Consider the following 27439-nt stretch of genomic DNA (forward strand, 5'->3'; position numbering starts at 1 on the left):
CTATTTTCCATGAAGTAATGGGACCAGATGCCATGATCTTCGTTTTCTGAATGTTGAGCTTTAAGCCAACTTTTTCACTCTCCTCTTTCCCTTGCATCAAGAGGCTTTTGAGTTCCTCTTCACTTTCTGCCATTAGGGTGGTGTTATCTGCATATCTGAGGTTATTGATATTTCTCCCGGCAATCTTGATTCCAGCTTGTGCTTCTTCCATACCAGCGTTTCTCATGATGTACTCTGCATATAAGTTAAATAAGCAGGGTGACAATATACAGACTTGATGTACTCCTTTTCCTATTTGGAACCAGTCTATTGTTCCATGTCCAGTTCTAATTGTTGCTTCCTGACCTGCATACACATTTCTCAAGAGGCAGGTCAGGTGGTCTGATATTCCCATTTCTTTCAGAATTTTCCACAGTTTATTGTGATCCACACAGTCAAAGGCTTTGGCATAGTCAATAAAGCAGAAATAGATGTTTTTCTGGAACTCTCTTGCTTTTTCCATGATCCAGCAGATGTTGGCAATTTGATCTCTGGTTCCTCTGCCTTTTCTAAAACCAGCTTGAACATCTGGAAGTTCACGGTTCATGTATTGCTGAAGCCTGGCGTGGAGAATTTCGAGCATTACTTTACTAGCGTGTGAGATGAGTGCAATTGTGTGGTAGTTTAACAATTAAAAAAAAAAAAAAGGAAAGAGTAAATCAGTAACCATGAATATCTGTGTGGTTAACCTCCAAACAGCTGCAGTACCACATGAAGGCACAAGAGGGCAGTGTGGTCTTATACATTCACAAATCCATCGTGGCTGGTAGTGCTTTGCGATGAACAGGATAAATTGTCCTACAAACCCTTCTTGTTTGGTTTTTGGTTTTTAGTTCTTAACGAATTTGTTTGGTGAGATGGCAATGTACTGCTGTGTCCACATAAGCCCTTTCTCAATTTTCATTACCAACCAGACTTCAAATTCAGGATCATCTGAGTGTATATGCGTGTAATTAGGATGTGTATAATATTAAGATGATCTAAAATTAGGAGATATGAGGGCACGTATATATAGTTAGGATATATCTTAAAATTAGAATAAAGAAAAAATTAGAAGACAGAATTAGGCTATCTGTATACTTCTGTATATATGAAATATATATATACATACATATTCTAATTTTGTCTTTCTTCTAATTGTGTGTAATAGATGTGTATTTTCTAATTTTAGGTATACATTTGATTAGAATATATAATTAAGATATAAAATATATTACATATAATATGTAAATTACATATATACTCAACTAATATATAATTAATTTATAGTTAGGTTATATAAAAAATTAAGATATGGGTATATAATTAGAATATATTTAAGATATATAATTATACAGATATAACTGAGCTATACATACATTTGGGGATATAAAAATTATTAAAATATGTATGTATAATCAGATTGAACGATAGGAAATTGAAGATTTCAGCAGATATTCAACTGTTTTTGACCTACAAAAATGGCAATTTTATATGCTCAAGCTTAATATTTCAAATGGACCAAAGTAATCACATTTGTTGGAAAATTAAGCTCATTTTGTACAATTTTCCCCTGGAATCTTTTGTTCTCTTTTCTACTTCCAGTGTCCTCAATCTGTCAGTGATTTGAAAAACTGGTCCCTGATCACACTCGTGTGCAACTGTAGCCAGGAAACAGAGGCCAGCAAACAGAGATGGTTTTGCTCTTTCTCTGTGCGAGGTCACAGGGTGCTATTTGTAGGAAAGGACATTACTTCTTTTTTCCAATATAGGTAGATCTCATTTCATTACACTTCACAGATAGTGGATTTTTTTTTTTTTTTTAACAATTGAAGGTTTGTGACAACCCTGCATTGAGCAAGTCCATCAGCACCATTTCTCCAACAGCATCTGCTCACTCGGTGTCTGTCACATTCTGGTATTTCTCCCAATATTATGAACTTTCTCATTATATCTGTCATAGTGACCTGTGATCAGTCATCTTTGATGTTACTATTGTAATTTCAGGGGTGCCAAGAATTGTGCCCATATAAGGTGGTGAAAGTGAAAGTGAAGTCGCTCAGTCGTGTCCGACTCTTTGCAACCCCTGTAGCCTACCAGGCTCCTCTGTCTATGGGATTTTCCGGGCAATAGTACTGGAGTGGATTGCCATTTCCTTCTCCAGGGGATCTTCCTGACCCAGGGATCAAACCCAGGTCTCCTGCATTGTAGACAGACGCTTTACTGTCTGAGCCACCAGGGGAGGTGAGCTTAACGCATAAATGTGTATGTTCTGACTGCTCTCTCCTCCTCTCCTCAGGCCTCAACAGTATTGAAATTAAGCCAGATAACAGCCCTGCAATGGCCTCTAAGTGTTCAAGTAAAAGGAAGAGTCACACATCTTCATTTTAAATCAAATGCTAGAAATGATTCAGCTCACTGAGAAAAGCATGTCGACAGCCCAGACTGGCCAAAAGCTTCCCTGGTGGCTCAGATGGTAAAGAGTCGGCCTGCAATGCAGGAGACCCAGGTTCGATCCCTGGGTCAGGAAGTTCCCCTGGAGAAGGAAATGGCAATCTACTCCAGTATTCTTACCTGGAAAATCCCATGGAGGGAGGAGCCTGACGGGCTTGGCGGGCTACAGTCCATGGGGTTACAAAGAGTCATACACGACTCAGCGACTAACACTTTCACTTTCATGGAGCCAAATAGTTAACCAAGTTGTGCATGAATACAAATGGAAAGTTCTTGAAAGAAATGAAAAGTGCTGCACCAGTGAACACACCAATGATAAGAAAATGAAACAGCCTTATTGCTGGTATGGAGAGAGTCTGAGTGGTCCGGATAGAAGATCAAACCAGCCACCACATTCCCTTAAGCCAAAGCCTGATCCAGAGCAGGACCCCAACTCTCTTCAATTCTGGGAAGGCTGAGAGAGGCAAGGAGGCTGCAGAAGATAAGTTTGAAGTTAGCAGAGGTTGGTTCATGAGGTTTAAGGAAAGAAGCCGTCTCCATAATATAGAAGTGCAAGAAGAAACCACAAGAGCTAATGTAGAAACTGCAGCAAGTTATCTAGAAGATCCAGTGAAGACATTCATGGAGGTGGCCACACTAAACAAAACCCTGCTGCTGCTGCTCCTGCTAAGTCACTAGATAAACTCTATTCTCATTCACAGCCTCCTGCATTATATTTTCAGTTGACAAACTCAAGCACCCCTCCCTCTGGGACATGGTGCGAGGGCCCCCTGGGCTGATTTGAGTGCGGCTGCTCTGGGCCTCCCAGCCCCCAACTTACCCCTCTCTCAGCAGTTACTAAAGGCTGTGTGAACTGTCGGTTTATGCACTACAGGGTAAGCTGTTTGAGCCATTTTGTTTTAACCCCAGTTGTGTGGCCAACAGAATTCTTACTATTTGTTGACTGAAGTAACACGTTACCATTACTGAGCTGGCAGCTTTAAAAAGAGCAATAGTACTACTATTACTACTACTGTTGCTGCTGCTATTACTATTACACTTTTACTGCTACATTACTCTGTCTTCTACAGTAGTTCAGATGGTGATGTTTCCAAAAGCCTCTGCAAGCCTGGATTTCACAAGGATGCCTCCACCTGTGAAGTGTGTGTAGGAAGGGAGCCAGGGATTCAACAACAGCATGGGCTTCCTGAGCAGGGTTGTGATCAGTCTTCTGGAGCTCACCCCTCTCTCTGGGTCTCTCCCAGCTCTGGGGAGGGTGGGGACTCCCACTGCAGGAGGAGCACATTTTGACCAAGCACTACTGAGTGCTTAACGTTGAACAAATTCTGCCCTGGTAAATGTCACAGACAGACCTGATGGAGCATGTGGAAGTAATAGAGGAAGGACATCCTGGGAGATGTTCCCTGGAGGCAGCTGTGATGAGGCTCCACCACAGCACTCTAGACAATCCATGATTGCAGAACATAAGGTAAATGTAAAAATATCAACTCTTTCCCTATATACTAGCAAAAACAATTGGAAATTGAAACTAAAAATGCCATTTAAAATAGCATTAGAAATATGAAATGCTTAAGAGGTAAATCTGTCCAAAGATGGATATGTAAGACTTGTGCCCTATGGAACACTGCTGAGAACAGTAAGAGATGACCAGAATACACACAGAGGTTTACCATGTTCATGGATTGGAAGTCTAAAAGTTGCTAAAGACTGCAGATACTTTTAAGTTTTGACTCCCTTTTACCCAGCTTTATCTTACTCTCTCTGTCTTTGTCTCTTGATTTGTGTCACTCCATGCCTGGCATCAAGCAGGTGTTCAATGTTCAGTGAATAAATCAACAAGGAATAAGGGAGTAAACGAGAGGGTACCAAGAGGGATCACAACTGCCTGGGAAAGCTAGAAAAGCCCCCTGCAAGGTGAGCTGGAGTTCCGTAAGCTGAGATGAGGGCAGGGGGGGACTAGACACACTCCTCTATGAGCAGTTAAAACTGCATTCATCTGCTGTAGCTTGGGCATCAGTTTCTACAAGACAGTGGCTGCAGATATCTTGGGAATTCACTCTGAGCTCCTGTTCTGAAGGACCCTCTATCCTGTGTTAGGGAATTTCTATATCGTTGTTCAAACTCAAGATGGGAAAGGGCACATTGAGTATATTCAGTAGGGGAGTTCATTCACTCAACATTTTGAAATACTTATTCAACACTTGCACCGGACAAAAGCTTGGACTTAATTCTGGGATAAAACTGGTGAAGACAGAAACCATCCCTGCTCAGTTATAAAACTGTTGTAGCCAATGATAGGAACCATCTTTGTGCGAAGCAGAGTCAAATTCTCCACCTGTGCTCTTTACAACAGTCCAATAAGATAGTTATTAACTTCAGTAAACATGAAGGGACAGCTAAAGCACACATTTAAAATGTACAGTGTGGTCGATTTTTAACAAATGGATATAACTTTTGACATCACCCACCAGTAAGACATAAAACATTCCCCTTATATCCAAAGTTTCCCTTATCCCTTCTCAATCACTGATGTGATTTTGTCACTGGATGGGACCTCTTTGAGGGCCTGAGGGTGGGCCCTTGTCTAAGACTCAAATGAATTGTCCAAGGAGCTACAGTACTGACAAAGCAAAAGACTTTATTGAAAAGTGACGCTGGAGTAGAGAGCAACAGTGTAAGGGAGACTAGGAGAACTGCTCTGCCTTGTGGTTTGCAGTCTCAAGTTTTACGGTGGGTGGGGTTAGGTGAGTTGGGATTGTCTCTGGCCAGTCATCTTGCTCATGTCCTCATTCAGTCTGATGCAGGGCACTTCCCGATGGCATGTGCATCGCTCAATCAAAATGATTTCCAGCATGAGAGAGTCTGGGAGGTTGGCAAGAGATTTAATGGACTGGTCTCTTCTCCCCTTCTTTGGAGGTGGAAATGGCAAACCACTCCGGTATTCTCGCCTGGAGAATCCATGGACAGAGGAGCCTGGCGGGCTACAGTCCAAGGGGTCACAAAGAGTCAGATGCAACTGAAGTGACTAACACACATTTCTCCCCTTCTTGGCCCCTCCTTGGTTTTCCCCAGGTTGGTTTTGGGCCCTTCTTTGGCTTTATGTTCTTTGAAGCATCCTGAGGTAGGAGACTTAAGGTGTTATTATGATGTCCAGTCAGGGCAGGCAGTGTTGGTCAACTGTTCCCTAACAACTTCTCACATTATTGGTAAGATTTGTCTTTGCCGGTGTTCCTTGTAAACAAAGTAACACAGTCTGTTCTCTCACATCTTGCTTCTTTGACGTACGGTGAATTTTGAGTTTTGTTCACATCATGGTGTCTTTCGTTTTTGTTGTTGTTATGTATTTATTTGTTTTTTGGCCACACTGCATCTTCGTTGCTTGGCAAGAATTTCCTCTAGTTGCAGTGAGCAGGGACTTCTCTTCAGTTGCAGTGCTAGGGCTTCTCATTGCGGTGGCTCTCTTGCTGTGGAGTACAGGCTTTAGATACCAACTGGGTTTCAGTAGTTGTGGCACACCAGCTTAGTTTTTCCCCAGCATGTGGGGTCTTTCTCAACCAGTGTTACTGAAGGAGGAGAGGAACAGGCGGTGCTGACTCCATCTTGAAAAAGAAGGAAACTCCATCTTGCACTTTCAGTCAGCTTTGGACTATGTGCCTGGTAGCTATGGGCATAACATACCTACGGCTGAACTGGCCTCCCGTACTGATAAACACCAGATTCCACACCAAGATTCCCCATCGCCAAAAAGAATGTAACAATCCCCTACCATAGTCAATCACCTTTATAATCTTTATGGCACCCACTGGTGTAGGCTACAATGTATAACCAGCTGACCCTTCTGATTATGAATCATGGCTGTGACCTGATTGTATCTCCCTTTAACACTTTTCAGGCTAGGTTTAAGGAATTTGGGGATGTGGGCTTGAGCCTAAGGTATACAAGGTTTTCACAAAAGTCAGTTGGGGTTCTTGGCTAAGAGGAGACTCTGCCTTGGTCCCCCCGGTGTAATAAACTGCACTCCACTATCTGCATTGTCCTTCTGGGTGAGTTTGTTTCCTGGAACGCGTGGCTACAATACATCCTGTGTCCCCTGCACTGGCTGGCAGATTCTTACCCACTCCGCCACATGGGAAGTTCCTTCATTAGTATTGCTGAAGTCAGAGCTTAAAGAGAGAAAGAAATTAATCAAATAATCACCTAATTGTGTCATGACGACAGCATTAAGTTAACCTAAGGATAAGAACACAAGAAAACGTATTACCTTGCTTGTCTACAATTCACTCAATACCATACACTTGGGGAGGTATACAGGATTAAGACTCACATGGTTAGAAACCTTATAAAAGTATCACATTAAGAACCCTTTGTCCTTACTTCACTTCCCTCATTTAAAAAAGTCAGCTCAGAAGAGGCCGGGAATGTGACGCTATGTCCTTACTTCATTTCCCTGATTTAAAAAAGTCAGCTCAGATGACGGCGGGAAGCGCTGCTCATTGTCCCTGGATACTAAGTAGGGACCAGGCTCCCTGAGGCGCATGCGCGCCCGCTCCCAGTCTGGCCAGCAACAGCCCTCACTCGCACAACTCCGTCAAGAGGTCGGCGAAGCCCGCGGCCGTGCCGACGTGGCGCCGCTTGGGCCTGCCCAATCCCCGGAGCCCTGGTGGTCACGTGCACACGCGCGCCGCAACCGGGCCCCGCCCACCGCCCGCGCACTCCGCCGAGCCGGGGCCTCCCTCAGTCGCCTTGGCTCCCAGAACCCCTGCGCGGGCCCGGCTGCGCCTGCGCAGTGTGGCCGGTGGGCCGGTCGGGAGTGCGGCGGCCGCGGCGTGAGGGTGCCGGCGGGCTGGGAGCCTGGGGTGGGCTGTTGGCCGTCCTCCCTCAGTCGGCGGAAGTGAGCTCCGGCTCGCCTTCCTCGCGGCCCGGGACCTCTCGCGGCCCCTGGGCGCGCGGCGGTCGGCGACGCGAGAAGGGCTCCGGCGCGGGGCGACCATGGACTCGGCGGCTCTGGAGCGGGACGCGGTGCAGTTCGCGCGGCTAGCGGTGCAGCGCGACCAGGAGGGCCGCTACGCGGAGGCCGTGTTTTACTACAAGGTGGGCCGGGGGCGGGGCCGGGGACCGGGGGCGGGGCCGCTCTGGCCGGGGGCGGGGCTAAGGCGCCAGCCCGTCGGGGGCTCGGTCGCCGCGGCGGAGGTGATCCCCCGGCTCGACGCTCCTGAGGCCGGCGGTGGGGCAGGACGCTCGGCTCCGCGGACGTGCGCTCACCGCCACAGACGGGCCGGAAGCACGCGGGAGAGCGCCGCGAGTCAGTGAAGAAGAAAGCATTGCGCGTCGTAGTGCTTGACTTCCGCACGTCGCCATCCCCCCAGTGTCAGTGTGTGTACACAACCTTTTTAAAAAAACAAACGGGTCCGATTGTCTATGCTGTTTTTAAACCTGTTCTTTTCTTTTGAACTTTTAAGAAAATTACGAATTTTTTAAAAGTTTAACGATATGACTGTTACCAGTAATAACATTAAGGGCTAGATGCATAGTATCCCATTATGCGGATATGCCCTCGTTTCTTTACAAAGTCTCCTGGCCATTTTAATGTGCGTTCTGTTTCTTCAGCATGATAATATCCTTGTAGCTAACGCTTTACACGTTTCTGTGATATTTCCTATGGATAAATTGCTGAGGCCAGAATTAGAGCCCGCCCCCTCCCCCCGGTCCACTCTCTGCTCACCAATTCTGAGGATTTGCAGACGCACACCTCTCCAGCTCCAGCCGTGGCCCATCCCCACTCCGGTGGAGGAAGCTGTATCCTCTAAAGACCGTCACCTTTTCTTTTAGGAAGAATGTCAGGCTTGAAAATAAAGTAGTAGTCATTTTTCTTCCATAAACCTATATGCTATCAATGATGTGTAATTTTCTTTTCTCAGATTAATGTTTGATTGCCTTCATTTTACAACCTGTATTTAGAGACTTCGGTTGTGTTTCAGAGTCATTCTTTTTGAACTTTTTTTTCTTTACAATTTCATGCTGGTGGTATTTCTTTAAAAGTAGGACTGTGTTTTATTAGTTTTGTGGAATAATGACAAATGTTCCTAAGTAAACGTAGTGCCATATGAAATAGCTTTTTCTAAAGTGAAAGGAAATCCTGTGCAGTGCCTTTTGTTTTGCTTAGAATTACATGCATGTTGTTATGAAGAGTTTCTTTTCCTTGAGAGAATCAGCAGAGTGGTGGTGTTTCTATTTATGTAAACTGTTTCAGATATTTAGTGTTTTCTGTCTTCATGCTGTTCTCTTTGGGATTCCTTGTTAATCACGTTCAAGTGTAAATGAAATGAGCAAAATAAAGTTGATACCAACAGTTAAAAAAACTGGCTACAGTATTTACATATACAATTATATTTTCCTCCCTTGAAATATCTGAACTGCAGGATCTGAGGAAAACGTATCTTTTCTACCCCCAACTTCCATTTGGATCAAAATTGTACTCTTCTTATTGATTTTGTAGGTTCAGAGAAATGATTCTTCCAGTAACTGGATTCAAAAAGGGATGGCATCTTTGGATCCAGCTAATGAGGCCTAGGGTTCCTTGAAATGCATCCATTTAGATGGCTGCAGGGAAGGTGGTGGTGCTGGGGGGAGTCTCTCTGGTAGCTCTGGTCACCCTCCTGAAATGGTGATGGCGAGAACGGAGGCTTTTCCTCACTAGCACAGCCTGACTGGCTGAGGAGGTCATGGAATAACTAGAAAATGGATCCAGGTGTTCTTCATTAAAATAAGTTTCTTTCATTCAACTGAAACCTGCCTTAAAATGTGTCCCCCTTTGACAGTGGTTTCTTTGGAGAAAAAACTTTTCTTGCCATAGTGAGACAATTAACGTTTATAATCGTTTGTTGATATTTATGAGTATTGTCTGTTCTAATGCTCTCAGGACTCAGATCACCTTTTCACAGTAAGTAGTTTCGTCTGACCTACTGCACTGAGAAGAAGGAAAACAACGTAAATCACAGTTATTCTAAGAAAATGTTTAAAATCAACCCCTTCTATTTGACTTTGTAAAGTTTCAACAGTCTGAGAAAATTGAGAGCATTGAGAACTGAAAAAAGTTTAGTAAAGGACTATTATTCATTTATCTTATGAAAAAAATTTCTAGTATCTTAAAGACATTCTTGTTTTATCATTCATAGAAACCAACCATGAGTTAGAAAGTGGTATAGAAAATTCAAATTGTAATTCATCTGTTAGAGTCTTTTGAATTCTTTTTTTATTTTTAGGAAGCTGCACAAGCTTTAATTTATGCTGAGATGGCAGGATCAAGCCTAGAACATATTCAAGAAAAAATAAATGAGTATCTGGAAAGAGTGCAGGCCTTACATTCAGCAGGTAAAGACTACTAACCACGTCACTATTTTCTTTTCTTCTTTCCTATCCCATCTTACTTTTCCCTTATGTTTCTCTTTCCTTTTTGTTTTCATCTTTGATTCTTGATCTTCACTTGTTTGTCGCTTATTCCTCTTTTGGTAATCGCATCTTTGAACATCGTAATATGAAAATAAGTGATAGATCTGTGAAGAGGAACCTCAGAGGTCACATAATGTGATATCCTAATTTCCCAGAAATGGACATGAATTATCCACATTCAAACAGTGTGTCATTGGCAGAATCGGGATTAGAATCCTGTTAAAATCTGCCTTTAAATATCTGTCACATGCCCTCTCCTGCTATTAAAATTAAATGACTCTTTCTCTTCAGTGTCTAAAGACTTCAGCAGTGGGTTCACAGTCTTTACCGTATCAGTATCCTCAACCTGAAGACCTTAGCTAAACTCTCATTTTAGAGAGTTTGCCAACGGTATCTTGGGAAAGTGGCATGTAAGCAGAGACCTGGAACAACCTGTTTATTTTTGTAAGCCTCATGGCAAATGCTGTGACACAAGTTCCCAGGCTTAATGTTCATCGTTCCCTTAGAAGTAAGTGGGTTCTTGGCAAAATCTGTTGTTTACATGGTAGGAAAGAAAATGATCATCTGTTGATATTTTGTTTCAAGGATGTATTCATGTCACTGAGGACTCTTTTTCCACCCTGTTTTCCTTGTGGCTATCTAATAAAGCCGCAGACTTAGAGAGGTCTTATTCAGCATTCTGACAGACTTTGTGCTACTTTCTACCACTTATTCTGAACAGATAGTAGCAGTTACCAACCAGCTTATAGTTAAAGTAGATTTAATTGTTGGGTTTCTTGTTATGACAGTCTCCTTACAGACACAGTATTTCCTTGTAAGACAGTGCCCAGAAACTGCATGCGTTGACATGTGAACTGTTTGTGTGTCAAGCTCTCACTTGATACAAATTTATACTCATTCATATATTCAAAATACCATGGAATTCAGAGACACTTCATTTTCCTTGCTAAGTAAATGAAGTTTTTAAATTTATAAATGTGATGTTTATATGATACTCAGGCACAGAATGAGATAGCCCTAATCTCTTGACGAATGAAAACTTGTCAGTAAAACAGAAGTAAAGCTCAAAAAAGGATTTTTAGAGCGTAACATACCTTAAATGTTTTGCCAGCTTTTGGACCCATTTTGTTCAGCAAGTGAAATGGGAATTAAATGATTTACTTAATTATCATTTCACGCAGAAGAATTCTTTATCAAATAAAAATCTTGTTCAGAATCCCAGTTTTTAAAACAGATAGAGTCTGCTGACAGTCAAGAAACTTTGAGAGATGACATGACTTTGTGGGTGGGGAAGGTGACCCAGTTTGAAATTCACTACTGAAGTGTAAAAAACTCAAGACTTGGAATTAAAGATCTAAGTTGAGTCCCTGCCCTTCCACTTACAGCTGTGAAACCATAGACTAGATAGTCGTTCGAAACTAGAATCAATTTTGCCTCTCAGGAGACATTTTACATTGTCTGGAGAGATGTTTGTTGTCTATGTTAGGGGTCAGGGTGCAGTATGCTGCTAGCATCTGGTTGGGTAGAGGGCAGGCACAGTGCTACAGGGAAAATTCTACAATGCATAGGACCGTCCACAGCAAAGAATTATCCAGGTGAAAATATCAGTAGGGCCAAGGCTGAGAAACCTTGAGCTGAATATTTTAACATTCATTTAATAAATGGGATTAGTATAATACATGGTTTAGAGAGGTGTTACTGAGGATTATAGTTTTTTAAAAAGATCAAGCACAATTTTGAGACAAAATTTAAAGGTTTTTTAAACAGCATTTATTGAGATATAATTCACATACCATAAAATTCAGCTTTTTATAGTGTACAATTCAATGGTTTTTAGTGTATTCCCAGAGTTGTGCAACCATCACCACTATCTAACTGCAGAACATTCTCATCACCCTAGAAGAAACCTCTTAGCCATTAGTAGTCACGCCCCATTCCTCCCATCCCCTGGTGTTGCTGCTCAGTTTGTCAGTTGTGTCCAGCTGTTTGCAACCCTATAGACTGCAGCATGCTAGGATTCCCTGTCTTTCACTATCTCCTAGGGTTTTCAAATTCATGTTTATTGAGTCAGGGATGCTACCTAACCATCTATCTCCACCTAGGCCCTCAGTTCAGTTCAGTCGCTCAGTCGTGTCCGACTTTTTGCGACCCCATGAATTGCAGCACGCCAGGCCTCCCTGTCCATCACCAACTCCCGGAGGTCACTCAAACTCATGTCCATCGAGTCAGTGATGCCATCCAGCCATCTCATCCTCTGTCGTCCCCTTCTCCTTCTGCCCCCAATCCCTCCCAGCATCAGAGTCTTTTCCAATGAGTCAACTCTTCACATGAGGTGGCCAAAGTACTGGAGTTTCAGCTTTAGCATCATTCCTTCCAAAGAAATCCCAGGGCTGATCTCCTTTAGAACAGACTGGTTGGATCTTGCAATCCAAGGGACTCTCAAGAGTCTTCTCCAACACCATGGTTCAAAAGCATCAATTCTTTGGCACCCAACTTTCTTCACAGTCCAACTCTCACATCCATACATGACCACTGGAAAAACCATAGCCTTGACTAGACCGACCTTTGTTGACAAAGTAATGTCTCTGCTTTTCAATATGCTATCTAGGTTGGTCATAACTTTCCTTCCAAGGAGTAAGCATCTTTTAATTTCATGGCTGCAGTCACCATCTGCAGTGATTTTGGAGCCCAAAAAATAAAGTCTGACACTGTTTCCACTGTTTCCCCATCTATCTGCCATGAAGTGATGGAACCAGATGCCATGATCTTAGTTTTCACGTTGAGCTTTAAGCCAACTAGTTCACTCTCCACTTTCACTTTCATCAAGAGGCTTTTTAGTTCCTCTTCACTTTCTGCCGTAAGGGTGATGTCATCTGCATATCTGAGGTTATTGATATTTCTCCCAGCAATCTTGATTCCAGCTTGTGCTTCTTCCAGACCAGCGTTTCTCATGATGTACTCTACATAGATGTTAAATAAGCAGGGTGACAGTATACAGCCTTGACGTACTCCTTTTCCTATTTGGAACCAGTCTGTTGTTCCATGTCCAGTTCTAACTGTTGCTTCCTGACCTGTATACAGGTTTCTCAAGAGGCAGATCAGGTGGTCTGGTATTCCCATCTCTTTCAGAATTGTCCACAGTTTATTGTGATCCACATAGTCAAAGGCTTTGGCATAGTCAATAAAGCAGAAATAGATGTTTTTCTGGAACTCTCTTGCTTTTTCCATGATCCAGCGGATCTTGGCAATTCTATCTCTGGTTCCTCTGCCTTTTCTAAAATCAGCTTGAACATCTGGAAGTTAACGGTTCACGTATTGCTGAAGCCGGTGTGGAGAATTTTGAGCATTACTTTACTAGCGTGTGAGATGAGTGCAATTGTGCGGTAGTTTGAGCATTGTTTGGCATTGCCTTTCTTTGGGATTGGAATGAAAACTGACCTTTTCCAGTCCTGTGGCCACTGCTGAGTTTTCCAAATTTGCTGGCATATTGAGATGAGCTCGATAAAGGACAGAAATGGTATGGACCTAACAGAAGCAGAAGATATTAAGAAGAGATGGCAAGAATACACAGAAGAACTGTACAAAAAAGATCTTCATGACCCAGATAATCACGATGGTGTGATCACTGACCTAGAGCCAGGCATTCTGGAATGTGAAGTCAAGTGGGCCTTAGAAAGCATCACTATGAACAAAGGTAGTGGAGGTGATGGAATTCCAGTTGAGCTATTCCAAATCTTGAAAGATGATGCTGTGAAAGTGCTGCACTCAATATGTCAGCAAATTTGGAAAACTCAGCAGTGGCCACAGGACTGGAAAAGGTCAGTTTTCATTCCAATCCCAAAGAAAGACAATGCCAAACAATGCTCAAACTGCCGCACAATTGCACTCATCTCACACGCTAGTAAAGTAATGCTCAAAATTCTCCAAGCCAGGCTTCAGCAATGTGTGAACCGTGAACTTCTTGATGTTCAAGCTGGTTTTAGAAAAGGCAGAGGAACCAGAGATCGAATTGCCAAGATCCGCTGGATCATGGAAAAAGCAAGAGAGTTCCAGAAAAACATCTATTTCTGCTTTATTGACTATGCCAAAGCCTTTGACTGTGTGGATCACAATAAACTGTGGAAAATTCTGAAAGAGATGGGAATACCAGACCACCTGATCTGCCTCTTGAGAAATTTGTGTCCAGGTCAGGAAGCAACAGTTAGAACTGGACATGGAACAACAGACTGGTTCCAAATAGGAAAAGGAGTTCATCAAGGCTGTATATTGTCACCCTGTTTATTTAACTTATATGCAGAGTACATCATGAGAAATGCTGGACTGGAAGAAACACAAACTGGAATCAAGATTGCCGGGAGAAATATCAATAACTTCAGATATGCAGACACCACCCTTATGGCAGAAAGTGAAGAGGAACTCAAAAGCCTCTTGATGAAAGTGAAAGTGGAGAGTGAAAAAGTTGGCTTAAAGCTCAACATTCAGAAAACAAAGATCATGGCATCCGGTCCCACCACTTCATGGGAAATAGATGGGAAACAGTAGAAACAGTGTCAGACTTTGTTCTTCTGGGCTCCAAAATCACTGCAGATGATGACTGCAGCCATGAAATTAAAAGATGCTTACTCCTTGGAAGGAAAGTTATGACCAACCTAAATAGCATATTGAAAAGCAGAGACATTACTTTCCAACAAAGGTTCATCTAGTCAAGGCTATGGTTTTTCCTGTGGTCATGTATGGATGTGAGAGTTGGACTGTGAAGAAGGCTGCGTGCCAAAGAATTGATGCTTTTGAACCGTGGTGTTGGAGAAGACTCTTGAGAATCCCTTGGACTGCAAGGAGATTGAACCAGTCCATTCTGAAGGAGATCAGCCCTGGGATTTCTTTGGAAGGAATGATGCTAAAGCTGAAACTCCAGTACTTTGGCCACCTTATGCTAAGAGTTGACTCATTGGAAAAGACTCTGATGCTGGGAGGGATTGGGGGCGGGAGGAGAAGGGGACGACAGAGGATGAGATGGCTGGATGGCATCACTGACTCGATGAACCTGAGTCTCAGTGACCTCCGGGAGTTGGTGATGGACAGGGAGGCCTGGTGTGCTGCTATTCATGGGGTCGCAAAAAGTCGGACATGACTGAGAGAATGATCTGATCTGAAATGAGTGCAGCACTTTCACAGCATCATCTTTCAGGATTTGAAAGAGCTCAACTGGAATTCCATCACCTCCACTAGCTTTATTCGTAGTGATGCTTTCTAAGGCCCACTTGACTTCACATTCCAGGATGTCTGGCTCTAGGTGAGTGATCACACCTTCATGATTATCTGGGTCGTGAAGATCTTTTTTGTACAGTTCTTCTGTGTATTCCTGCCACCTCTTCTTAATATCTTCTGCTTCTGTTAGGTCCATACCATTTCTGTCCTTTTTCGAGCCCATCTTTGCATGAAATGTTCACTTGGTATCTCTGATTTTCTTGAAGAGACCTTTAGTCTTTCCCATTCTGTTGTTTTCCTCTATTTCTTTGCATTGATCTCTGAGGAAGGCTTTCTTATCTCTCCTTGCTATTCTTTGGAACTCTGCATTCATATGTTTATATCTTTCCTTTTCTCCTTTGCTTTCCGCTTCTCTTCTTTTCACAGTTATTTATAAGGCCTCCTCAGACAGCCATTTTGCTTTTTTGCATTTCTTTTCCATGGGGATGGTCTTGATCCCTGTCTCGTGTACAGTGTCACGAACCTCCGTCCATAGTTCATCAGGCACTCTATCTATCAGATCTAGGCCCTTAAATCTATTTCTCACTTCCACTGTATAATCATAAGGGATTTGATTTAGGTCATACCTGAATGGTCTAGTGGTTTTCCCTACTTTCTTCAATTTAAGTCTGAATTTGGCAATAAGGAGTCCATGATCTGAGCCCCAGTCAGCTTCCAGTCTTGTTTTTGCTGTCTGTATAGAGCTTCTCCATCTTTGGCTGCAAAGAATATAATCAGTCTGATTTCAGTGTTGACCATCTGGTGATGTCCATGTGTAGAGTCTTCTCTTGTGTTATCGGAAGAGGGTGTTTGCTATGACCAGTGCGTTCTCTTGGCAAAACTCTATTAGCCTTTGCCCTGCTTCATTCTGTATTCCAAGGCCAAATTTGCCTGTTACTCCAGGTATTTCTTGACTTCCTACTTTTGCATTCCAGTTCCCTATAATGAAAAGGACATCTTTTTTGGGTGTTAGTTCTAAAAGGTCTTGTAGGTCTTCATAGAACCGTTCAACTTCAGATTCTTCAGTGTTACTGGTTGGGGCATGGACTTGGATTACTGTGATATTGAATGGTTTGCCTTGGAAACAAAGAGATCATTCTGTCGTTTTTGAGATTGCATCCAAGTACTGCATTTCAGACTGTTTTGTTGACTATGATGGCTACTCCATTTCTTCTAAGGGATTCCTGCCCACAGTAGTAGATACAATGGTCATCTGAGTTAAATTCACCCATTCCAGTCCATTTTATTTCGCTGATTCCTAGAATGTCGACGTTCACTCTTGCCATCTCCTGTTTGACCACTTCCAATTTGCCTTGATTCATGGACCTAACATTCCAGATTCCTATGCAATATTGCTCCTTACAGCATCGGACCTTGCTTCTATCAGCAGTCGAATCCACAACTGGGTATTCTTTTTGCTTTGGCTCCATCCCTTCATTCTTTCTGGAGTTATTTCTCCACTGATCTCCAATAGCATATTGGGCACCTACTGACCTGGGGAGTTCCCCTTTCAATATCCTATCATTTGGCCTTTTCATACTATTCATGGGGTTCTCAAGGCAAGAATATTCAAGTGGTTTGCCATTCCCTTCTCCAGTGGACCACATTCTGCCCACTGTCCCTAAGCCCTAGCAGCTACTAATCCTGCTAATCTTTAATCCCAATAATGTATTTTCTGTTTCTATGGATTTGCCAGTTCTAGATATTTATTGTAAATGGAGTCATCCAGTATGTGGCCTTTTGTATCTGGCTTCTTTTATTTAGCATAATATTTTAAGCATTTATCCTTGTGGTAGCGTGTATCAGTGTCTAATTTCATTTTATGGTTGAATAATATTTCATTGTATTAGTAGACCACATTTTATTTATCTATTATTCATCAGTTGGTGGACATTGGCTTGGTTCCACCTTTTGTCTGTTGTGAGTAATGCTGTTTTTGTGTGGACATATGTTTTCAGTTCTTTTGAAACCCAGAAGTAGAATTGCTAGGTCATATGGTAGCTTTGGGCATATCCGTGGCTCAGTGGTAAAGAATCCACCAGCACTGCAGGAGACCCAGGTTTGATCCCTGGGTCGGGAAGATGCCCTGGAAGAGGGCATGGCAGCCCATTCCAGTATTCTTGCCTGGAGAATCCCATGGACAGAGGAGCCTGGCGGGTTACAGTCCATAAGGTCACAGAGAGTCGGACATGACTGAAGTGACTGAGCACACATGCACACACATGGTAGCTTTATGTCTAAGTTTGAGGAACTGCTAAACTGCTTTCCACAGTGGCTCTACCATTTTACAATTACACCGGCAATGTTCTCTTTCCTTCACAGCCTTGTCAACACTTGTTACTTTCTGTCTTATTTTAGCCATCTTTGTGGGGATAAAATGGCATCTTATTGTGGTTTTGATATTCATTTCCCTGATAGCAAATGGTGAGCATCTTTTCATGTGCCAGCTGGCCATCTGAATATCTGCTTTGGAGAAATGACTATACAGATTCTTTCCCCATGATATAAATCAGGGTTCTGCAGAGAAACAGAACCAGTAGGGTGTACATACAGAGATTTATTATGAGCAATTGTCTCATGCAGTTATGGAGGCTAAGATGTCCCACTCCCTCTGCGAGTTGGAGAGCCAGGAAAGCCAGTGGTGTGGTTCAGTCTAAGTCTAGAGGCCTGAGAAGCAGGGGGCCTGATGGTGTGAGTTGCAGTCCAGGAGCCAGGGAGGACCCGTGTGCCAGCTCCCGCAGTCCTGCAGTAGGCAGGTTCTCCCCCTCTGTCTTCTGCTTGGTTCAGGCCCACAGTGGGTTAGGTGATGCCCGCCCACATTGGGGAGGGCACTCTGCTTTTAGTACCAATTCAAAATGCTAATTTCATTCAGAAGCATCCTCAGAGGCTACCCAGAAATCTTGCTTAGCTAAACAACTGGGTAACCTCTGAGCCAATCAAATTGACACAGGTTGATGACATAATCACCACACCCATTTTAGATTGGATTTGTCTTTTTGTTGTTGAATTATAAGAGATCTTTATATATGCTAGATGAAAGTCTCTTATGGATATGTATCTTTATATTAAAAACAAACAGAAGCACTTACGTCAAACAGCAATAAAAATATGGCTTATTCTGGACCCTGATGAATAGGAAACAGCATGAATTTTATCATCAAGGCCTAATAGATTATATAATTATTGTCTGTACTAAAAAAAAAATTAACTTTAGAACACGACTGAGTTTATTTAGATTTAGTGTTTTCTAAGTTTCAGTCTTTTTTTGTGGGGGGAGAACGCTAATGTTCATTTTATTTTTTTAAATGATGAAAAGTGCTGGTAGGGACAGAGAGGAGTTCAGGGAAAATTTAAAGATTTCTTTTTACCTCGTTAAGTTTTTTACATGAAGGATTACAGAATTTTGGTAAAGAGTATATTAAAATGACATGTTGTTCCCTGGATGTATATATAAGTATGTGGCTTTTTTCTGATCCTAGTTCAGTCAAAGAGTGCGGATCCTTTGAAATCAAAACATCAGTTGGACTTAGAGCGTGCCCATTTCCTCGTGACACAAGCTTTTGACGAAGATGAAAAAGGGAATGTTGAAGATGCTATAGAACTGTATACAGAAGCTGTAGATCTCTGTCTGAAAACCGTATGTATAATAATAGTTACAAGTTAAGTTTGGTGGAATTGTCCTAAGAAATTTCTCCCCTTACTAGTGAATTTTATGTAACAATTCGTTAAAAAAAAAAATCCTGTTATTATACATGTAACTTAAGTTATTCCTCATTAAAAGATAATGGGATGTGTATATATGTGGCTGAGTCCCATGACTTCACATGAAACTGTCACAACATTGTTAATTGGCTATACCCCAATACAAAAATCAGTTTTAAAAAAAAGCTAATGAAGAGTAGAATTAATAATGGATTTTTAACACCTTGTTAAAAATTTGACAGTGTTAATTGAATCACTTGGCAATTGTTTTTTAAATTACAGGTAGCATTTTTGACCATCTTACACTCCTGTAACTAAAATTAACTTATTACAGGAAGAATTCATCACAATCTGTGAATTTAAAATAAAGTTCCTGTGAGAGGGATGAATTAGAAGTTTGGGATTAACATATACACACTACTGTATATGAGATAGATAAATGACAAAGACCTACTGTGTGGCACAGGGAACTAGACTCAATATCTTACAATAACAATGGAAAAGAATTTGATATAACTGAATCAGTCTATTCTATACCTGAAACTATTGTAAATCAACTATACTTCAACTTTTTTTAAAAAGGGAAAAAAATTTGGTTCGTCATAATAAAAAAAAACAAAGCTCTTCCCCCTTTTATTCAGTTTGATACACTAAGAAATCAGTTAGTGGCTCTGGAGAGCTGTATTAATTTACAGTGTGGAGTCTGCTGAGTGATTTTTACTGCTCCCTGAGGACAGGCATTCAGCTCAAAGAGTCATCCGGTGCGTAAGAGCGAGTAGTGCACTGATAGGAGGGTGTGGGGCAGTAGAGAGTGGGGTTGTCAGTATTGTTCCGAGGCCCGGCTCTTTGTCCCAGGTCTCTTATCCAGAAGAACCATCTAGCCTCACATCTGTAGGTACCTGAGACTGCTGGTAAGTGCTGGGGGTTTGGTTTTAGTTCTGAACAGTGCCGCGTTATAATTCGACATCTGCACGCGCAGCAAGGTGATAACCACCGCAGGTCTGGTTACCTTCCATCCCGTGCACTGGCCCCCTTCTCCCATTTTGCCCATCCCCAGCCCCCTCCCCTTCCCCTCTGGAATCCACTAATGTGTTCTCTGTGTCTGCATTTGGTTTATTTTGTTTATTTGTTTTGCTTTTAGACTCCACGTATAAGTGGAGTTCTGAGGTCTTCTCCTGACCTGTTTCAATTGGTGCGGTAACCCTGCTCTGCCGGGGCTCCTGCCGCCCAGCCTTCTGCCACACTGAGATTTTTCAGTTGTGTCCCACTTACCACCGTCCACATTAAGTGGTCCTAGGGTTTACCTCAGTGATGAGTTTCAACACAATTTTAAGTGATACCTTTAAGGATAAAAATAAAGTGTCTTGGTTTATTCTCATAATTTTTAGAAGTATAATGTGCATTGTAAAATTTTTTTCTTGCTTAGAAATATCATGGATCAAGCAGATTAATAATTATGCTTCAGAATGTCTGTCTCTCTTTTTCTTAAGTCTTATGAAACTGCTGATAAAACTCTGCAAAATAAGCTGAAGCAGCTGGCTCGGCAGGCACTAGACAGGTGAGTTTGGCTCCTCAGCTTTGGTCCCCGCAGCATATGGTGTAACTTCAGTGTGACGCGGAGCTCGCGGTAACAGACCTGACATCCAGAGCAAGTCTGCCTTCTTTCTCTGTGTGAATTTGCTCCTCCCTAGTTTCCCTGCTGCTTTTTTCCCTATGTCATTTTGGCTCATTGGATGGTAAACTCCTTAGGGGAACAGAGAGCTAATTCATCGCTGTGTCCTCATCCCTGCTCTAAACTCAGAAAGTAACAAATCAGTCAAGAAATGTTTCTCTTAGTTTTTGCTGTGTCTAAGAACGGTTATGGTATTTAAAATGGAAGACTTCCCTTGTGTTGTATAATATGAAACTTCTGAAGAGAAAGCTTGAAGAGAGCCTTCCAGAGCCACTACTAGAAATGGTAACGTTGAGAATGAGCCAGTCATTCACATACCCCACATCATACATGTGTGAAGCTCCCTTAACTCTTTGCTGGAATGTCAGCTTTTCACTAAGGCCTGTGCTCACCATTCTGTTTAAAATTGAAATCTCCTCTGGCTCTTCCATCCTGTTTGCTCTGTTGTAATATTCTTTCCCATAACTCTTTACTGTTTTCTAAGGCATATAAAATTGATCAGTTTATCATATTTGTTATCAGTGTGTGTGTCTTTTCTAAGCCCCGCCCTCCAAATATAAGCTCCATGAGGACAGAGAATTTTGTCTTTGTCCATTGCTGTAACCAAGCACCTAGCAGAGTGCCAGACATCCAGTATGTGCTCAGTAGATATTTATTGAGATGAGTATATTTGCACAAAGAGAATTGTACCTCTTATACAGACAAAGCATTATAGACAAAGGAAAAGAGTGGAATGGCATTTGCCGGGGTCCAGCCCCGGCTGATCCAGGGTATTCGAAGGGGAGACGGCTTAGGCGACTATTTACATATTCATCAAAGACATAAAGAGTAATAGAATGAGGATAGCTCAGTAGGAAAATTCAGTGGAGAAAAGAGGCTGAGTAGCTTGGTTTACGCGGGAGACCAATAAAACTTCAAGACAAGAAGCTCGCACCACTTACGTAGGCCGCAGGCGTCCTTCCGTTCTCCCGAAGGAGAGGAGACACAGGCCTCCCCGGTCGGATCTTAGAAGCCCGGGCATAATTAGTAAGCATGGCGGGTTCCGTGCTCCAGATGGAAACTCAGCCAGAGTGAGAGAGAGCGACATGGGGAGACCAGTATTTCGAGAAACTGATCCCAATTCTTTATTTTCCAGAGTCTGTTTTTATACACTGAGATGTTACACAAAAGTCACGCGGGGATAGCAGTCCTGACTTTTATTAAAGTCAGGTGCTTCACACAAATGTATACAGAGGTCTTAGGGGTGTTACATCATCTTCTGGCCAGGGGGGCCTGCTGACAATTTATGACCCTCCTTGTGACAGTGGTCAGTCAACCAGGACACTTTTTTCTCCAAGGGTGGTTATTCTTAAAACAGACGCCACCCAAATAAAGTTACATTCCTATAGGGTGAGGGTGTAGTGGGTTTTAGGAAAGAATTTACTTAGCCTAAGGTCTAACATGATTAATATCAAAGGTTAATACTTATTTCTTCTATATATTCATTAATGTATGTAAGGGCAGGGGATGTGAAGACCTAGCAGTAAACATTGGCTCAACAAATGAAAAACCCTTCACCAATACAATTTCTAATTAGCCCATTATACTTATACTAATAGTTTTCTAACTTCTCTAAAGAACCTGTTTTTTAGAAGGTTTAAAGCATCTCGTGCCTCTCACGGTTGGGAGGCTGTGAGCAATCACATGTGGCCGGACAAGCCTGTCAGGCAGGCTAGAGAACCTTCAGAGGAGTTTGTAGGTTAAAACATTCTTGTCACGCCCAGGAGTTTTTATTAACTGGAGCTCTAAGTTAACTCCTTCTCCGAAAGAGGTGGTGGGGGACAGCCCGCAGTAAAGTCAGAGGTGTAGGTGAGAGCACAAAGTAGTAAAGTAGGCAGGCTCTGGTTATGGGGGTAGATGCTCGAGGATTTCCAGGGGGACTCCTGAGGCTCGATCCCGCCTTTGCGTATGTCGAGCCTCCTTCCTCATGACCTTTGCCAGGGGCGGAGTACCTCACTCTGGCCCCCAACAGCATTCATAGTTACAGCATGAATTAGTACAGTATCTCCTTCTGAGGCTCAGACTAGGGAGCTGTGCTTCCCCCAGCCCTTCTTTTGCTTTGAGATATAGGGGTCACCCCTCCTTTTCATTACTGTCATCTAGCATCATTTGTTTCTCTAAATTCATGAAGCTGTGGGCACTTGACATACCATTAGCTTCTCCCTTTGATGTCTGTCACCAGTCAGAATCAGGGATGGCCCCTGCTCCCTGTGTGGGTAATTCATCTCGTATTCTCTGGGTGCGCCCTCAGCACAGGGACACGGGTCAGTCACAAACGCTTCCTGTGAGGATTAGTTGAGAAGAATGGATACACTCTAGGGAGAAGATAGCATGACATTTTTATCTGTATACAGTTTCAGAGTGTTAACAAGACTGCGAAATCGCATATAAGGACCTCAGATTAAAAACTTCTGTCTTTTAGCTTATTAGTTCTTTGACAGGACAAAGTCCAAAAGCCCTTAAATGCCAAGTGAGGTCTTCCGTGATCCAGTCCCTGCCCCTGGCCTCGTTTCCTCGCTTGTGCACTGTTCACAGGGGCTCCCTATGTTCTTTTGAAATCACTGTAACTCCCTCCACTGTTTCACAGATCTGCGCATTTGCTCATGCTCTTCTCTCTACTTAGAACCTTCCTAGCTCCCCAGGTCAACTCAGAGTTCAACGCCGAGTGCAGCTCAAATGTCAGTTTGAAAAAACACTCCCTGACTTACCCTCTTCCTATCATTAAGTTAGTAACTTCTGCTGTGCATTCACCTGCGTGGAATGCTTCCAGCCTCACATCCCACTTCTGATGCAACTGTCTTTCCCTGCAAACCTAGGAGTACCTTGAGAGTAGGGATTGTTCTATACATTCTTATATACCCCTTACCTTTCATAGGCTCTGATAATGCTCTAAGTGCTAAATTAGTGTTGTCAATAAAATGTTTGCAAAAATATCTTACCTCTGGGAGTAGCTTAAGTAGTGAACTATTGACTAGAATGTAAGAATTTTAGATGGTAATTTTACCTTAGGGATGCTTGACTGTTCTCAAAGTAAATACTGTGTTCTGAAGAGCTTAAATGTGAGGAGAAAAACTAGAATGGTATTTTTGTACCTCTATTATAGAGCAGAAGCATTGAGCGAGCCTTTAACGAAGCAGTCATGCAAAATCAAGGCAACAAATACAAAGCCAAAGCCACCTCCAACAAGAACACACTTTCCACTAGGAACTAATCCCTTCCTTGAAAGACCTCAGCCGTTTATAAGTCCTCAGTCATGTGACGCACAGGGACAGAGATACACAGCAGAAGAAATAGAAGTTCTCAGGTAAATCGGTTTATGATTTGTTGTAATGAACAATTTTGTTAACATCAGTGCAGATAATGTTATGCTTGTTAGGTTTGATGAGTCATACATCTTTGTTGTAATGTGTCACGCCATTATAATGTAATTATAAACTGTCACACAGTCACAACTTGAAATGTTTGAAATTTGTTCTTAATATATTTTGGTATTCGCATTTCCTCTAGATGTATTTTTTTTTTTTCTGAAAATCTTAACACTCTTCAAAGCGTTGAATAATTTTCAACATTAATTGAATGTTGTTGAATAATTTTCAACATTCAGTATTCAACCAAGTGTTGAATAATTTTAGGGGCAGAGTAGAACTGCCCCTTCATCACCTCTGCAGCCTTGTGACCAGAGGCCTAATTGCTACCTTGAAACAGCAGTCTAGGCCGGTCAGCAAAGGGCAGCCATAAGCTTTGGATACTGTTGTATATTTCTTAAAAGCGTTGCAAAAAAGAAAGCAAAAAGAGCCAGGATATGTGACAGAGACCTCATTGCAGAGCCAAAACTATATAGTGTCTGGCCCTTTACAGAAAAAGTTTGCCAACCCCTGGGCTGGGAAGCCAACTCAGTGTCTGGAAGCAGCTCCAGGGGATATTAAAAATGCAAAAGAACAAGATTGTGGAAACCTTTGATCGCATCCTGAGCCAGTGCGGCTGCTCCTCACCTGGGCTCTGAACGTCACCCAGCTTAGAGCTGCGTGTGTTGTCAAGTTGCTCTTTCTGTTAGTCTCCTGTAGTTGTGCTGGAACGGTTCCTTCCTCTGTAGCAGCCACCTGAGGGCATTTTTCTCTTTTCCTGCTGAAGTTTCAGTTCCTCTCCTAGAAAAAATGGTGCTATCTGCCTAGAAAAAATTGCTTTTGAAACTGCACAACACAAAGCGGGACAAAAAGAGACACAAGCTAATACCTGTCCAGCACTGTGGCTACTCAGCGTCCACGTGCTCCCTTCTACACGTTTGAAATGCCACACTACTACAGAACAGCTCTGAGTTTGTACCTAATAGGACGCAGCTGTCCTCCATACAAGTGAAAAGCTCTCCCCATCTCAAGATGAGGATACACACAAATGTTATTCATGTGTTAACTAGCCCTCAAATTCAGTCATAGTCCCACTGTATATTCTTACCTGGAGGCTAAATTGTGAAGTTACTCTGCCACTCCTCCTAAATTCGGGGAAGGGACAGAAGGAAATAGCTAATATGTACAAATAAACATGTGACAGAAAATGGGAAGAGAATATACAAAGCTGCCACAAGCCACATTTCTTAAATTTGTCAAGAGGCCGTAACTGATACATGTGCCTCTTTCTTTGTCACTACCCATTCCTTAGTCTCATAACCAGAACATATAAAGAATTTATATCCAAGAATCCTTTGAATCCTCAAATAACCAAGTAACTAGGCAATTGCTTTCTTTCTTTAGGCTGAGGATGCAACTCGCTTTGTGTCCTGGGGACAATTTCATTGCCTCTGGTGTAAGCCTGTTTTGAAACAGTTGTTTTGTTGTAAAGGATGGTAGTCTCAAAAGCATAACTTTGGAATTAAATTGGATTAATTGTTTTTTGGTATTCCACTATTTCATGAAAATTTTGCTCAAATAGAGTTAACATTACATGAAATTATCAGTTTAATTTTATTACAATACCATACCTTGTCACTTAAATTTTAAGGAGTTTAAATAAAATTGGTGATTAAGGTTGACTTGACATTTACTTTAGATTTTTTTCTTATTTTTTAATAGGACAACATCAAAAATAAATGGTATTGAATATGTTCCTTTCATGAGCATTGATCTGAGGGAACGTTTTGCTTATCCAATGCCTTTCTGGTAAGTAAGCACTATTGCAGTTCTTGCTTTCAAAATTGTTTTAATTTTTCAGTACTTTTGCCATCTGCTTAAGTCCAATTAAATCCGTAGCCTTAACATTAAAATTTGTAATAAAAATTCTGATTGGAAAAGAGACCAGGCTGAGGGAAGGAGGTGGGACCACATGGCAAGAGTGCCTCTGCCTTTTCCTGGTGACAGGACGTGTGGGTCGTCTTTAGGCTGAGGTTACGCTCATAGTGTCTAACGTGGATCCCAGTACAAGAGAAGGAAGCAGTGAGTAAATATTCATCTAATTTGTGACAGAACTGCAAGTCAGCCAAGGCATTGAATGCAAGGTGGAGAGAAATGACAGGCTTGTTGTTCACAAGAAGATCCAGTTCAGAAACAGGGTTCATTATGAAGGTGTTAGCATAGCCTTCCAGGACAGTGGCAGCTTATGTCAGGAACCTTAAAATCATTGTTTCAGGACTCCCAGGTTCTAGTCATCCTAAGGAAATTAAAATTGGGCCAAAGATGTCTATCATAAGAGCGCTTATCAGAGTGTTTGTTACAGCAAAAAATTATTAAAACCAACTTGGTATCCAGTAATAGCAGAACAATGGCGTGTTCATATTATTCTGTTACATATTATGTTATCCGCAAAAAAATAACCCTTTGAAAAATATAGGGGAAATGTTTGTAATATAAAAATTTTAAAAGATGGAAAATTATAAATATATAATATCCAAATTTTATTTTTTTCATAGATATATAGAATGAAATGATGTAAAGTGATAGGTCAAAATGTTTACAGTGGTTATCTCTAAGCAGCAAAATTAAGTGATTTACTTTTTAAAACACTTTTATTTTTTGAAATTTCTGCCATTAGCCTATTTATTATCGGAAAGCATCAGGGAATTGAATGCTTATTGTGTGCAGAATACATAAAGACTATAAAAACAGAAGACCTGCTCTCACACTTCTAGTGTTTGTCGTTCTTGGATGGGCAGAAGGTAGACATCTCAAGGCCAGTAAGTTACCAGCGTAAGGTTTCACTCAGGCACCTGCACCTGTGTGATGCCAGTGGTTGATCTGGATCTAGGGAAAGCTTGTATCCAAGACGCTTATAGCCCTAACATTAAGGGCACAGATTGCAGGCCCATGCTGTCCAGCGGCATATCCCCTGGGACACCATGCAAGCTTTGTAATCTGCTTCAGACTTTAATAATAGCATCTACCTTCTGGTGTTACTGTGATGATTAAATGAGTTAATAAAATGTAAAGCACTTACAGTGGTGCTTGTTCTGTAGAAAGCACTTTGTAATAAGAATAAACTGTTAGGAAATAACTATCTTGCTGAATACTAAATTATATAATTTAGCTGTACATTTCAAATACTTTAAAAATGTTTGACCAGTGATTTCACTTCAAGAAACCAATTTTAAAAAGTATTTACAGATCTAGTCAAAGATTTATATAAAAAATAATTAGCAGTATTATTCTACTTATGAAGATGTGAATCAGTTATTCTGGGATGCTCTTAAATGGTAATATCCAAGTAGAGTACAAACTTGTAGCTCCAATCTTTGTGTAACAGATGAAGATAAATCATGTTTTTAGTGCTCATACAACAGAATGTCCCTAGAAAGAATTGTATACACTCATGAACAATCAAGTTTTCAAGAAATTAAGTAACACGGGAAAATGCTTACACTGTAATTAAAAA

The 27439-nt window shown here is 41.8% G+C and overlaps 1 protein-coding gene across 2 annotated transcripts in view; it reads left to right on the plus strand.

Moving 5' to 3' along the window:
* Nucleotides 1–7155: 7155 nt before the first annotated feature.
* The window catches only part of CAPN7 (calpain 7), a 51949-nt gene continuing 31665 nt past the window's right edge, over nt 7156–27439 (plus strand). Inside the window, exons 1-6 of one of the 2 annotated variants that reach the window (XM_027549136.1) lie at nt 7156–7563; nt 9735–9843; nt 18648–18805; nt 20361–20428; nt 23685–23885; nt 25648–25734. In XM_027549136.1, coding sequence (XP_027404937.1) covers nt 7462–7563; nt 9735–9843; nt 18648–18805; nt 20361–20428; nt 23685–23885; nt 25648–25734 — 725 coding nt within the window. In that variant the 5' untranslated portion in view covers nt 7156–7461. Of the gene's footprint in view, nt 7564–7724; nt 7840–9734; nt 9844–18647; nt 18806–20360; nt 20429–23684; nt 23886–25647; nt 25735–27439 lie in introns of those variants that run through there. The other variant, XM_027549143.1, reaches the window with a different exon arrangement.

This window comes from Bos indicus x Bos taurus, chromosome 1, assembly GCF_003369695.1.
Source record: "Bos indicus x Bos taurus breed Angus x Brahman F1 hybrid chromosome 1, Bos_hybrid_MaternalHap_v2.0, whole genome shotgun sequence".
NCBI lineage: Eukaryota > Metazoa > Chordata > Mammalia > Artiodactyla > Bovidae > Bos > Bos indicus x Bos taurus.